This window comes from Ziziphus jujuba, chromosome 11 (genome assembly GCF_031755915.1).
Source record: "Ziziphus jujuba cultivar Dongzao chromosome 11, ASM3175591v1".
Classification (NCBI taxonomy): domain Eukaryota; kingdom Viridiplantae; phylum Streptophyta; class Magnoliopsida; order Rosales; family Rhamnaceae; genus Ziziphus; species Ziziphus jujuba.
In genome coordinates, this window is record NC_083389.1 from 8,590,762 (window position 1) to 8,605,328 (window position 14,567).

General features: G+C 33.2%; 2 protein-coding genes across 7 annotated transcripts; both read right to left on the reverse strand.

Annotated features, from left to right (window-relative positions):
* LOC107432196 (uncharacterized) lies at positions 1-8,027 on the reverse strand. 3 transcript variants are annotated; one of them, XM_060813071.1, is made up of 18 exons: positions 7,338-8,027; positions 7,119-7,213; positions 6,868-6,925; positions 6,272-6,463; positions 5,957-6,033; positions 5,732-5,814; positions 5,569-5,620; positions 5,264-5,332; positions 4,877-4,963; positions 4,649-4,713; positions 3,915-4,060; positions 2,599-3,811; positions 2,249-2,343; positions 2,069-2,173; positions 1,865-1,915; positions 1,015-1,080; positions 372-609; positions 1-279 (listed from the first exon to the last, which is right to left on the reverse strand). In XM_060813071.1, exons 1-11 carry the CDS (start codon positions 7,471-7,473, stop codon positions 3,955-3,957), a joined length of 1,020 nt encoding a protein of 339 aa, XP_060669054.1. In that variant the 5' UTR covers positions 7,474-8,027; the 3' UTR covers positions 1-279; positions 372-609; positions 1,015-1,080; positions 1,865-1,915; positions 2,069-2,173; positions 2,249-2,343; positions 2,599-3,811; positions 3,915-3,954. The 3 variants fall into 3 exon arrangements, with proteins under 3 accessions (XP_060669054.1, XP_060669053.1, XP_015898767.2); XM_060813070.1 differs by having other exon boundaries at positions 1,015-1,119; XM_016043281.4 differs by lacking the exon at positions 1,015-1,080.
* A 140-nt stretch (positions 8,028-8,167) lies between these two features.
* Positions 8,168-11,776, reverse strand: LOC107432192 (uncharacterized). 4 transcript variants are annotated; one of them, XM_048466187.2, is made up of 11 exons: positions 11,511-11,773; positions 11,309-11,403; positions 11,110-11,167; positions 10,407-10,598; positions 10,103-10,179; positions 9,738-9,820; positions 9,577-9,628; positions 9,276-9,344; positions 8,951-9,037; positions 8,738-8,802; positions 8,168-8,416 (listed from the first exon to the last, which is right to left on the reverse strand). In XM_048466187.2, exons 1-11 carry the CDS (start codon positions 11,644-11,646, stop codon positions 8,299-8,301), a joined length of 1,032 nt encoding a protein of 343 aa, XP_048322144.2. In that variant the 5' UTR covers positions 11,647-11,773; the 3' UTR covers positions 8,168-8,298. The 4 variants fall into 4 exon arrangements, with proteins under 4 accessions (XP_048322144.2, XP_048322145.2, XP_048322146.2 ...); XM_048466188.2 differs by lacking the exon at positions 9,577-9,628 and having other exon boundaries at positions 9,276-9,313; positions 9,745-9,820; positions 11,511-11,776; XM_060813069.1 differs by lacking the exon at positions 8,168-8,416 and having other exon boundaries at positions 8,783-8,818; positions 11,511-11,774.
* Positions 11,777-14,567: the final 2,791 nt, after the last annotated feature.

Below are 14,567 nucleotides of genomic sequence, written 5' to 3' on the forward strand. Positions count from 1 at the left end.
AAAACTAAAAACAAAATCTGAATTAGCAAGAGGAAATTGTACAAGTGTTTTATGAATAAAAACAAGAGAATATTACACCTCCTAGAGAATATTACAGCTCCTAGATAATATTACAGCTCCTACAAAAGCCTCTGTTGGTATCAATCTCGACTTGACCCAATGTTCCCCATCAGAAATGGAAAGGCTTGAAATTGTTACAGCAATTAAACATCAGCCATGGTAGTAAAGGATCACCTGCTGACAACACGATTAACTGTTGGTTGAACAAATATATGAACCCTGCAGATAGCAACTAGCTATCAATAAGCAAAAAATATTATCTAGTTTGCATGAAAAGAATCACCATATGAATGATAAACTTTCGGGTGTACCATTTTCCAGGGAATCATGAAAACGAAACGAAATACCCTTATGTTTTTTTTTTATATGTTTTTTTCTTTCCTTTCTTCGACGTTTCCCCGTCATCTCTTTATCCATAACCAGACCTTAGGAGCCCTCTGTTTCCTTTCGCATCGGCCGGATTGTAAGCGTGGAGACTGCGCGTTTTGAAGGAGATGGTGAAGAGGCGACTCAGATAGAAAACTGCAGGGTTTTAGAGAGCCTTCTTATCTGCACAAAAATATATGATCAACATAAAATAAAAGTGAAAAATATAATGAGCACTGGGAAATAAAAACCACCATAGCTGAATATATTACCCTCGGTAGAAATGGACGTTTCTGTTAACGTATATAATGTGCAACCATGGAGTTTAAACAGTCAATTTCCCTTATGATTCTCATGTTGATAATGAAGTAAATGCAATAACTGACAGTTTGCATTAAACATTAAGGAAAACAAGAATTATACATGACAACAATAACTGATAACAACGAAAGCAGTAATATTTAATCACCAACAGCAATTATAGTAATAAAATAACTATAACTACAATTACATTAAAACACAAATAAGCGTGCAGACAATTAAATTTAATAAATAAGCAGCATTCAATAATGGAAAACACACAATTACCATCTTTAGAATAACCTCCACAGCACCTTTGCCATCACCAAGAGCTCCATCTATTTCATCAATCACCTAGAGAAAAAGTAGTAACTTCTTTCTTCTGCATACATTCTACAATAAGAAGGGTAACCATAAAAAATAATGCCAACTAAGCACTTTGGCCTCGACTCAACAGTGACAGAGTTCATCTGCACTACATCAACAAACTAAACTGTTGTATAAAGTAACCTATAACACAAAGCAATACATTGTAATAGCTAGCGAAAAAATAAAATAAAATAAAATAAAAACACAAAGTAACTTTATACAAAATTTCCAATCTTAAAAGAATCTAATATTCAGCAGATAAAAATTAATGCAGATCCATGTGAAAAAAAACAAAAACGAAAAAAAGAAGAAAAAGCATATATATACAAATACATACATCAGGGACCAAACCCATGGATTTCATTTTGGGGGGGGAGAGGGTTGGTGTGGAAATTGGAAGCTGGATGAAGAAGCATTCACTTGAAAAGAGAAGTTGAGCATCATTTTCACATTCACAGGTAGGTTACTAATTTTAAGTTCTACCCATGTGTGATATTCAAAATCACAATTTCACAGCCACAATTTTATGCTTTGAAAATAAATTAGAGACGCATAGTACTTAGAAATTGAAGGATATAACAGCAGAAAGTTTAACATGACAAGAGTATTACAAAACATTTCTACCAATTGTATATGATCATTGGCACTGTTGACTCCATCTATGCTTCAAATTTTTTAAACAACCATGACAGCTTTCAGAATGCAAAAATCATATGCACTATAAAATGGAAAATGGATTGGAGACACAATAGGAAAGAAGATATGGTACCTGTAGGGCCAAACCATAACCGCCATTCACATCTTGCTCGAAATAAAGTAACTGGAAAATAAAGCAATTAGATTATAAATTTAATGTCACATCAGCAACACAAAAGAAAATGCAGATGCAGAGAGACAGAGAGAGAGAGAGAGTTCATAGTCATCAAACATGGTATATAAAAAATTTAAATGCAAAAATATGAAATATACATACCTTAAATTTGCTTTGTGCATTTGAAGTAACTCTTACTACAATACCACACTCGGCTTGTTGCTCATTGATTGTAACACCAAAGAAATGAGCATTTTGCTTATCCACCTGCAACAAAACAAAATCAAGCAAACGGAAAATTCCAGAAAGAATGAAAGTCCATGATAACAAACATGAAAGCACCTTTCCACTAACTGATGACAGAATGGAATGTATCCCTAGTTGGCTGTACTCCATCCAGCATCATATCATCATACATATCTCTCAGCAAGAAATGCCTACCACCACCGTTATTAAAAAAAAAAAAAAAAAACAGAACACAACTTTCACAATTTCTCCAAAAAAAAAAAAATTCCCAAAACCACTAAAAGAAAATCAAAATTAGAGACACTGTTTGAGTAGTTCCTCCGTCCCAACAACAATCTAAAATATATTATTTATTTAAAAAAAAACCTATTTCATTACTAGCAAAACAAGGAAGAAAATGTCTCGGGAAAAGCTTAAGAATTTGAAAATGGAGAGGAGAAGATTACCAGTGATTGATCGAATGAGCCTCATGCTTTCCTACTTCGCTGTTGCCTACCTGTTGCTTCTGCTTCTAGGGCTCTCTAAAATCCTGCAGTTTTCTCTCTGAGTCGCCTCTTCACCATCTCCTTCAAAACGTGCAGTCACCACGCTTACAATCCGGCCGATTCATGAAAGGAAACAGAGGGCTCCTAAGGTCTGGTTATGGATAAAGAGATGGAGGGGAAAAGTCATAGAAAGGAAAGAAAAAAACATATAAAAAAAAAACATAAGGGTATTTTGGAATTTTAAAAGATTGGAGGGGTAGATCAAAAAAGAAATGAATTGAGGGGGCAAAATTCATGAAGCTCGGTCCTATGGGGGTATTGGGCCAAATTCCCCCTCTCCCACCCATGATTATAGGCTTCAGAAGCAGCAGCCCAGCTCACAGCTTTCAGCTCAGCTTCAAGGGGGGAACTACAGCTCGAACGGCTAGAAGCAAGAAATAGTAGATTTCCTTTCCAATCTCTCACCACAAAAACCAGCCCAGCTTCATTATTACAGAAGGCAGCGTCTGTATTGATTTTCCACCATCCTTCAGGGGGAGGATGCCAGGCAATCAAATCTCTTTGGGGGCCGCCTTTGAATCAATGGAGGCCATTAGAAGCTCCTCAACCATGCAATTAAAACGTACCACTTTCTCAGTGAAACAAACTGGTCCTGAAAAAAGTTTCCTATTTCGACAACTCCACGCAAAATACAGTAAAGATGACATGAAAATAGATATTTCTTTGCTCTCCATGTTTTGAAAACAGGCTTCCTATTTGGGATTTATACAAAAATCCATAAGATCCTCAATGCTAGCAATCCAATCTACAACCCCATTTGCTAGCAAAAGCAAGTCTTCTTTTAGAGTATCTAAACATTTGATAATAAAGCAACATGTACATTTAAAAATCTTAGCCCATTTCATAAAGATAAAGCTGTATATCCCCCTTCAGACAAAGACGAGGTACTCAAGGAGTGCATAGTTTGATACTTTCTGTTCTGGTTTATGGAACAACCAAAGAAAATAGAACTTAAATCGGAACAAATCCATATTCTGGATTCACAAATATTGTAAAAAATTACATTGTAACTTTGGGGTTCATAGAACTAGATATTAGATTACAAATTGCAGGATAAATAAGGAGCGCCACCACTGCCAACTGAAATTTGCTTCACTTTTATCTGAATGTAGAACTGAACCGATCCCGCAAAAGATGGAAGCGATATCAAAGTTTTGGACGTCTTTAAATTATAATGCCAGCAGATTAAAACAATTCGGGTTCATGAAAAAGTTTACCTTATAATTTATATATAACTTCTAATTTCTCTGCCGCTCATCAAGTCAAAGACTCGTTTATCGATGCAGCATTTTTGTTAAGCAGTTTATACTGAATGTTGGGGATTCCATCCTCTATTGCTGATGCAGGAATAGGATCTTTTCCACTAAAAGAAGAAGAAAACTTCTAAGTACAGCAGATCAACTTCAAAGTCAAATCAGAAAGCCTATTAACAATAGGTTCTGGTAAGATGCAGAGTTACCCAACATATATGTCAAAAACTTGCTTTTTTAACTCTTAAATCAGATAATCTGAAGCTGTAAAAAGGCCTTAATAGTACCTCAGTGACTACTGACCAACTCAAGTACTGCCATATTAACAACTACACTGTTCACTAGTAAAACTTCGGAGACTACTAACACCAAAGTTGTGTAAGAAGAAGCTTGTTGTTGAGACCATCAGGCAATACAGATATATATACCTCTCCCATCTAGTTGTTTTGTATGAAAACTTTTATACTTCACTCTCCTAAATCATAGTACAAACTGAAACTCAACCTTGAATTGCTGTTTACTATCAGCAATGACGTATGGAATGATTCTTTCTGTCTCACTCTCGTCTGCCTTGAGAAGCTTGGTATCAATTTTGAGAAAAGAATGATAGCGAGAATTTACATATATGTATTGTGCACATACATTAAGCATGTGACTTTGACTAAATAAAAAAGGATGTGGAAAAAACGGTTTGCACATACGATGTAGAATATATGATAAGCCCAATAACTACAACTACAAAAGCAATGTAGTATAACCAGTCAACCTGCAATCAAGGATAACATCCAGTCAGCTTGGCTACAAGTGGCTCAAATATAAGGAGATAAAAGGTACTAGCAATAGTTACAACAATTTATATATTCTGCAGCATCATGCTCAACATAATTTGATTCTAGCCATCATTTTGTTCAGAAATTCTCTACAGGTACCTGTTGGTGATAGAAAAAGATACGAAATACAACTGCCCACATATCAGATGTGAGAAGAGAGAGGTTGAACATTGTAGATCCACTTAGCTGTATGCAAAAGGCTACCATTAGAGACAGTAGAAATAGGTGTTTGTCAGTCACTGTTTCATGGCAATGATCAAATTGTTTTCTGAATTTGTAGTTAGTAAAGGAAAATTATAAATAATAATAAGAAACAAACTCTTTGTGATCTGAATATAGCCATCACTATCAGCATTTTACTCTCTTAAAAACCAGTGCAATTATATTTAGCTACTTTTGCATCACAGCAAACTAAATGGTGCTATAAACTGAAAGGAAGGGAAATTTGCATAAGTCGAATAATGGTCTAAAAGGAAGGAAATTGACCTTGAGAACAAATGGAGTAAGTGCACGGAATAAAAAGCTTGAGAGAGCATAGCCAGCAAATGCCAATATCTAAAAAACAAAAATAAATAAATAAATGAACAAACCAACAAACAAACAAACAAAAAGCCTACATATTTAAAAAACAGGGAGCTGCAGTATTGAGAAAGTAAAAGGAGGGAATGTCTTAAGCTTGGCATTCCATGTAATTGAGGCATTCAAACGTTTGTCTCACGAATAATACAGACGCAAACCTTTAGGGGAGCAATTGTATTAAATAATAGATTATGGAGGATTCAGTTACTTACAATTTCTGCAGACCACTTAACAGACTCCAGTTTTTTTAGCTCTACTATAGATCTAAAAGAATGTTAAGGAGAGATAATAATGTTGTTGTTGTTGAAAACGTAAATGTAATAAAAATTATATAACAAAGTCACAGCTTCATATATTCTGCAACAAAAAGGATACATCTCAAACAAACTCACTAAAGTTCCATAAACACCAATCATTGAAACTACTTCAATCTGATCTTTTCTCTTAACACAAAACTCCTGCAATACAGGAAGACTAATAAATGAAGCAGCCCAAGGAGACAACTATTTTTCAAAATGATAAAAATAAAATTAAAAAAAAAAGTATAAATTAGACAAAACAAATTAAGAGTAAGGAAAAGAGAAAAAAGCATTAACAAACCTCACCAACATTACTTATTGCATAGCAAAGTGTTGCAGCAATGACAAGGATGTCACCAAGAAGAGGTCTTGAACTCCCTAGAATATGAATGTCTGATTTCAGTATATGAAAATAGTACACATTGCAATGTTAAAAGGGCACATGGTTCAATGTTCAATCCATACAAGAATATCTGTGTATGCAAGGAAACTAAAGCGAGCAAGAGCTAACTTGAAAGACTTTCGCTAATGGCAGGAAAGTCAAAGAAAGATCACCAATGAAAAACTTTGGAACTACAAAATTTTTCACAAAGTTAATAGTGGAAAAGAAAGTGACCTCCACCGCCCACCCCTGCATCAGAAAGGAGCACCAAACCAAGACCCAGTACACTTACGGCTGCCCCAAATATTTGCCATAGGGAATATCGAGTGCCCAAGAAGATCCATGTTAAAATTATCGCCCACGCGATTGTCCAACGTTCCAATAATGTTACATTAGTTATTGACGAATACTGCAAAGATTTGTTAACTGCATCAAAACATCAAAAGGTTAGTAATTTCGATGTGTGCATATATATATATATATATATATATATACACACACAAAAAGCTAACTTACAAAAAGTAACTCCTGTTCCTTCTGTCACTTGCATTATTTTGCCTATTTATTAGATAGTATTATTCTTCTCATAATTCCGACCATGTCTATGTAAATTTCTATGGTTAGTCTTAATTAAGCTCATCCTTCCATTTTCTCTCATGTATGTATTTAATTATTTAATGCAATACCAACCCTACCATTAGATAATATCCAGTCACTAAATGATGAAATGCAGATATTTATCACAAAAGATAAAATTGATTAGCCTTCAAATCAGCTAAGTAATCTCCTAGAAAAGAATAATAACAAAATGCTCAAGAACAATAACTCACAAAGATAACTCCCTTGAACCTCAACAAACGCCAAGAGGAGATACCAATACCAAGAAACCTGCATTGATCCAGAAACCCCCCCAACAATGTTAATCAGCAATCTATAACACCATTACATTCGCAGCCCACCCAACATTTTTTGAATTTCTTTAGCAGCGCATAAATCAGCCAAATTACTTTGTGCTTATTTTGATGGAGCTTATTAATGGAAAGGGAAATTCTTGAAAATAAATAAATAAATAAATAAATACCTGTAGTTGCTGACGCCTAGACAGCAAGATGCTCCCATAAACCAAAGCCAGAGTTATGAAAACGAAAAGGCTCTGAGAAAGAGGCGCATCCACACCTTTACAGAAACGGCATTTGATTTCATTTATTTTTTTTACCAAAAAAAAAAAAAAAACAAAATGGTGTGAAGAAATTTGATTAAAAAAGAAAAAAATTGATGAAATGGGTTAGTCAACGGTTACCAAGTTTGGCAATGAGAGACGAAAAGAAGCTGCAGAGTGCAAGAGAAAAGGACACGAGCTGACCCAAGAACAGCACGTACAATGTTCTCAAACTTCCATGGTTGCTCCTCCAGCTGTTTACTATGCTCCAATCCATGGCGATCACAATAAATTAGACAAATAAATTTTTTTTTTTTTTGGGGGTAATGAAATTCCATCTATCACCATTTTTAAGCATCACATTCATCATATTAACAGGTGAGGTTTTTCTTGGCCCAGCCCAGCCAAGCACATGATTCACGTCTAATCCAATTTATTACTCACTGTGTAGTATTAATTTATTTGTCTTGAGGTTGAAGATAAGAGTATAATACATGGAATAGAAAGAACAACTTTCTTTTATTACTATTATTTCTTTTTCTGGGACAAATTCTTTTAATATCATTCGATAAATTAACATTGTACTAGAGAACTTTCATATATCTTTTTTAAAGTCTTTTTGTTTTTTCCTTTTCTTTTTTTGTTTTTTGTTTTTTTCCTTTTAGGACCAAAAAAGAAGTTGAATTTTATCTTTTTCAAAGTCTGATATCCAATAAGTTTACAAAGTACAACCGGTTCCTTTTTTATAGTCTCGGTTTCCTCAGAGATGGTTTTTTTTTTTTTTAATATAAAAGTGTCATTTGTATTTTTACCAAATCTTATCAAGATATATTAACCTTTTTCCCTAAAATTCTAGAAAAAGAAAAAAAGTATATTAAAAAGAAGAATAAATACAATATCTCGTCTCATTGTCTGCGATCTCAAAGGATTTGACTTTTTTTCATCCAGCGTGTCCACGTGTTAGCCAAATATTGTTAAATTTTTTTTATCATTAATATTTAATATTTAAGTACATAATAATAGAGCATTGTTTTTTTTTTTGGTTGATAAATATAAATTGGTCTAGAATCGAAAGTAGGTGTTGATATCTTCATGATATGGGTCATGATGAAGTTGAAGACTGGTTTCCAGATACAGAGTTTTCGTCATTAAGTAGTTGGTACTGAGTATTGGGGTTTCCATCCTCTAATGTTGGTACAGGAACAGAATCATCAACACCACTACAAAAAGAAGAAGCAGCGGCAAAAACATGTTAGTATCAAAAGTACAAAAAATTAGTATTCAACAAAAAGAAGCTTGTAACTGAGACAATCGGATATATATCTCCATTGTAGTTGTTTTCTAAAAAAAAAAACAAAAAACAAAATCATAATTTTTTAATCTCCTATTTCAAAATTTTCGATGCACAAATTGAGTTTTCGGGTACAAATTGATTCTCAACCTTAATTGCCAGTTACTATTTGCTATGACATCTGTAAGCTATATACACTTTGATTGTATAAAGTGAACTATGTTGAAGACGAGTTAGAATAGAAACATACGTTGTGGAATAAACGACGAGCCCAATAACTACAACTGCAAAAGCTATATAGTATAACCAGTCAACCTGCAATTTGAGGATACTATATCCAGTCAGGTCTGCTTCCATTAGTGCTAATTATAAGAAGATGAACGTACTATAGCTTGCAACAATCTGTTACAAAAGAAATGAACAAATTCTTGCCACTATTTTGTGACCAATTCTATATGAATACCTGCTGGTGGTACAAGCAGATCCGAAAGACAACAGCCCACATATCAGATGTGAGAATAGAGAGGTTGAACAATGTGGCTCCACTAAGCTGCACGCAAAATATTTCCATTAGAGAAAGTAAAAGTTGGTACTTTTCATTAACCTCCATGTCAAGGAATACATCCAAATACACACTGCGGGCAGTGTTTCACTCACTTAAACTAAAATTTTGCATAGTTCTGCATTATAAAGCTGAGAACTTCATGGTGGTGCTTTCTCAACTGAAATGTCGGAAGGCTGCTCAAAAGCAAATTTTACCAATAATGGTTACAAAGAAGGAGATTCACCTTTAGAACGAATGGAGTAACCGTGTAGAATAAAACGCCTGAGAGAGTATAGACAGCAAATGCCAAAATCTGAATAACAAAAACTTAAATAAACAAAGAGATATAACGAAAGCATTCACTGAAAACAGAAAATAAATAAATTCTAATAATACTGGCATTCAATTTTCGATGTAATTCAGGTAGTATGGATCATAGAAAACAGAACGTATAAGAATGCCGTTTCATGAATAAGACATACAGATAGACCTTTAAAGATAGCAATTAGAAGAAATCAAAGATTATGCAGCATTCAATTACTTACAATTTCTACAGACCACTTGACTGACTTCAAATCCTTTAGCTCTACTATAGATCTAAGAGATTGTTAAGGAGCGAAAGCAGTATTGCTGTTCAATACAGAAATGTACTTAATAATACATTCTGAAGCCACTATCTTTAAATGTTTTGCAATAAAAAGGATACAACTCACATAAACTCACTAGAAATCCAAAAACACCAATCATGGAAACTACTTCAACACGATCCTTTTTCTTAACACAAAACTCCTGCAATACAAGAATAAAGTAAGAAGAGAGGCAGCCAAAAGGAGACTAGTTGAAATAATAATAAATACATGTATAGAATTAGCCAAAACACATATAAGGAAATACTGGCTTCTGTTATCTGTGATTTCCATATAGTCTAGTCAGCCAGACTTAAGAGTTGCTTGATTAGAATTTAAATATCAAGTCAGTAGTTCTACATTGAAAATGTCCCACCTAAAAAACTGCCATCAACAGAGAAAGAAATCACTAGAAGTACGAGATGATAGAAGAAGGATTACAAACCTCACCAACATTGCTCAATGCAAAGAAAAGTGTTCCTGCAATGACAAGTATGTCGCCAAGAAGAGGCTTTGAACCACCTACAAGATCGATGGTTTCAGTTCTATATGAATATATTACAATTCCAATAGATTTGGGACTGTTAATTTTTTGCTTTGGAAGTTTTTTAAAATCATTTCAATGGTTTGTCTTCTTCCGTTTCAAATCAGTTCCTTGTGTTGAAGATTTGGTTTCAAAAAGGAAATGATCAGTTAAAAGACTTTAGATATGATTTTTCTCAAAAGTTAAAAGTGGAAAAGAAAGTGACCTCCACCGCCCACCCCTGCATCAGAAAGTAGCACTAAACCAAGACCCACCACACATACAGCTGCACCAAACAACTGCCAAAGGGAATATCGAGTGCCTATGAAGATCCATGTCAAAACTATGACCCATGCTACAGTCCAACAGTCCAGTAAGGTTACACTTGTTAATGAGGAAAACTGGAAAGCTTTATTAACTGCATCAAAACATCATCAAGTTAGTGGTTCCCCAAATCTATAAATCTCCATATACCGATACATTGCAAAACTACTCTGCAAGTCAAATTCATACTTTGGATATTGTCCACATATTTCTATTTTCAGAAATAAATGGCATTTCATCAGTTTGCAATGTAAAACCGTACATTGAATTTTATTGCAGCGAACACTCAGTTCCAAAATTTAAAAAAAAAATTTAATAAAATAAAAACAGATACAACACAAAAACATATGGCTCATTTGTTTATTAATTTGAATCTTTTTTCGCCTTTTTTAGTAAACAGTTTCCTTCGAAAATTGTCTACAATTAATTAACGTAGTTTGTGCGTGTTAAGGTAATAAAATATGATATGTTTTATGCGGCTGAGACAGCTTTATCCGAGTAGCAAAAAATGTTCAATCCCAAATCCGTCAAATGCAGACATATGAACCAAAGCTTCATAAATAATTAAAATTAAATGAAAGAAAGCTTAAGAACAAGAAGCTCACCAAGATAGTTCCCTTGAACATCAACAAACCCCAAAAAGACATACCAATACCAAGGAACCTGGATGAAATCCGTACACATTAGTCCCAGTTCCTAAACTATCAAATTACTTCTGCTTAAATTCATTGAAGTCCTGCATAACGGGAAATTTCTTAACGGAAACTAACTATAAAAAAAAGAAAAAAGGAGAAAATTAAATACCCGCAATTGCTGACGCCTATAGATCAAGATGCTCCCATAAACCAAAGCCAGAGACAAGTAAACAAAAAGGGACTGAGTAAGAGGCGCATCCACACCTACATAGACAAGCCATTGGATATAAGATATGTGGAAAATCTAACATAACATCCAAAAACAGAAGAAAGAGCATGAAACATGAAATGGGTTAGTCAATTAAGATCACCAAGTTGGGCTATGAGAGACGAAGAGAAGCTCATGAGAGCAAGAACGAACGAGACGACCTGACCAAGGAACAGCAAATACAATGTTCCCAAGGTTGCATGATTTCTCCACCAGCTGTTTAGTGTGGTGGAAATCATTGTACCAACCTTAAAAAGTTAATTAAAACCACTTTTGGTTAAAATTTCCGATGCACTAAAAGGGGATGGAATTTGGAATTTGGAATTTGGAATTTGGAAATAAGATTGAGCTCAGGGGGTCACTTTCAGAGTGATGCAACTACCTTTCTCTTAGGACTGGGAGGTGGGGGGCCAACCAGCAGTTGGAGATTTACATCCTCCAATCCAGCCTTCCTTTACTTTCCATTACCAATCCCACTATTAAAAATATTTTATCTTCTAATTTATTTATTTATTTTCATTAAATAATCCTGGGTTTTGACAGGGTGGGTCTGTAAATTTAATATTTACTATTTTGAGTGGAAATCTATTAGATTTTGTACAGATTTTTGGCCACGAGTGGATAAATATCTACGTATTCCCAAAATTATGTCACAACTGTGCGTGAGTGGTGATAGCAGAGTAAATAAAAGATATGTACAGTTACATCTTTACCCGGAAAGTAGTGGCACCGGCTGTTGTTGACATCGAATTTAGGAAAGGTCGAATTGTTTGGTTGTGATGCAGCATCAGATGCGGATCTTGCTATTTCGATTAACTTTTTTTTTTTTTTTTGCTTGGAAGCTTTTTCGATTAACTTTTATTTGCGAACACATCTGAGCAAAATATTCACCTAATAAAAATAATATAATATGCATCAGAGCAAATAAATAAATAAAATTATTATTTGTAAATAAGAAACTATGTCTCATGTTTTAAAATTTGTAAAAAATTACTAAAAAAAAAAATAACTTAGAAGGGTTGTTTGATCCACCTCCCCCAATTTATTAAAAAAAAAAAAAAAAGAGTTGTTTGACATTTTCAAATTTTGTTTTGGATAAAAAAAATATATATAGCGACCGCATATATATAAAACTCTTATTTCCGAACTATAAAATCTATGCTATAAATCGATACCCAGAATTATTAAAGTGTTCTTCATCCAAAATTCAAGTATTCATCAGCGCTCAGTGCTCTTTCAGAGCTTGAATAACTGTAGTATATTGATGATATTGATATTTTCATGCTTGTGCTCAAGAAGTGCCACAAGACAGCAAAGAAAGGGAGACCAAACTTTGTGATAATCTAATATAATTATTGGATATTATTTTAATGCATATAATTATGGTTCAAAGAGCAATAAAAACGTGATCCATATTCATTATTATTTTCTAATAATGTCGATAAAATGCGCCGTCCAAGGGCTCTTTTCTATTTCATTTTCATAAGTTTGTGTGTTCCAAAACAAATATTCAAGTACTAAAAATAAAAAACTTTTAGTAATTGACCTTTGTATTAAGGTAAAATGGAAATTATATTAAATCAAAAGTGATACTTACATCCTTATCAACTGAATTTACATTGCTTATGAGTAGGAAGAGATCAGAGACTAGAACTCAAACAATCCCTTCAAAGCATAAAAGTAATATCAGAGTTGTTGGTCTTTAGAATTGTAAAATATCAGTATAAAGCTCTAGCGAAAACTTAACCATGGTGCTAATTCAAACATGTAATTTATATACAAGCCTATGGATCCCTGGCTCTCCTGACTCATTTCTAGATGCAGAATTTTCACCATTAAGCAGTTGATATGGAATGTTGGGGTAAGGGTAACCAATATCCTCTAATGCTGGTATATAGAGGAACAGAATCATCATTTCTACTATCAAAAAAGCAAACGTTTTAGCATTGAAAGTAGATTAACTCCAAGACTTGGTATTCATTAGAAAGCCGCCTGTTCTGGTGTGATAAAAAGTTACCCTGCATATATATATTTATATATATATGTGTGTGTGTGTGTGTGTGTGTGTGTGTGTGTGTGTGTCAAAAACTTGCTTTTCAAGTCTTAGATTAGATAATATATCATCTTAGAAGCTGTGAAAATGCCCCTGACTTTACCTCAGTAATTGATCAACCCAATTTGTGACCAATAGCTAGAAAAATGCGACTGAATATAAGATATTTTTAGCAGTACTGTTGAAAACAACATTGGCCCAGCCTGCCCTGACCATGAGCCTAGTGTGCAATGGCACAAAGCCTTCAGGATCCTTTTCATGAGGATTTTTTATTTTTAAAAATATATAAAATAATTTTAAAAATATTTTAAAAATTAAAATATTAAATGATCTAGTAAAAATAAAAATAAGCTGGGCCTCTTTTTTAATTTTAGTCTTTTCTTAATAAATGAAAATTAATATCTTTAATTATTATTATAATTTTCCAAACAAAAATTACAACCCCCAATTATATGAAAATTAATATCTTTAAATATTATTATAATTTTCCAAACAAAAATTACAACCCCGAATTATCTTTTATTAATGGAATGTTTATCTCTTGCAAAAATCGTTCTTTTTGATTATTTATATAAGTCACTATTTTTGCATAAATCACTCTTAGGCATTAAAAAAATTTATCATTTATTGGAATGTTTTTCTCTCGCATAAATCATTCTTTTTGATTATTTACATAAGTCACTATTTTTGCAAAAATCACTCTTAGCCATTAAAAAATAAATAAAAAATCTCAGGGTATCACTCTTCTAATTTTTTATTTATTTAAATGTTTCTAACACCATCTTCCATGTCTTCCCATTTGAATTCAACTTTTCTTTTCTAAAATCACAATTTGTTTTTGGATGAATATTAAAATCTTCACTTAAGTACGATCTCTATGAACAAGTCACTCCTTTTTTTTTTTCTTTTTTTTTTTGTCGGTCAAATATTTTCAATAAAACTAATTATTTTAATGGATTCTTAAGATTTTTGAAGTTCAAAGAAAAATATTTGTCTATTTGATTAGAAAGCTTTACAAAAAATTAATCAGGTTCTATCATTCTTCTATTGTTCACCAATTGCTTAACATATAAACCTCTATTGGTTTTTGATTAATTTTATTATGTC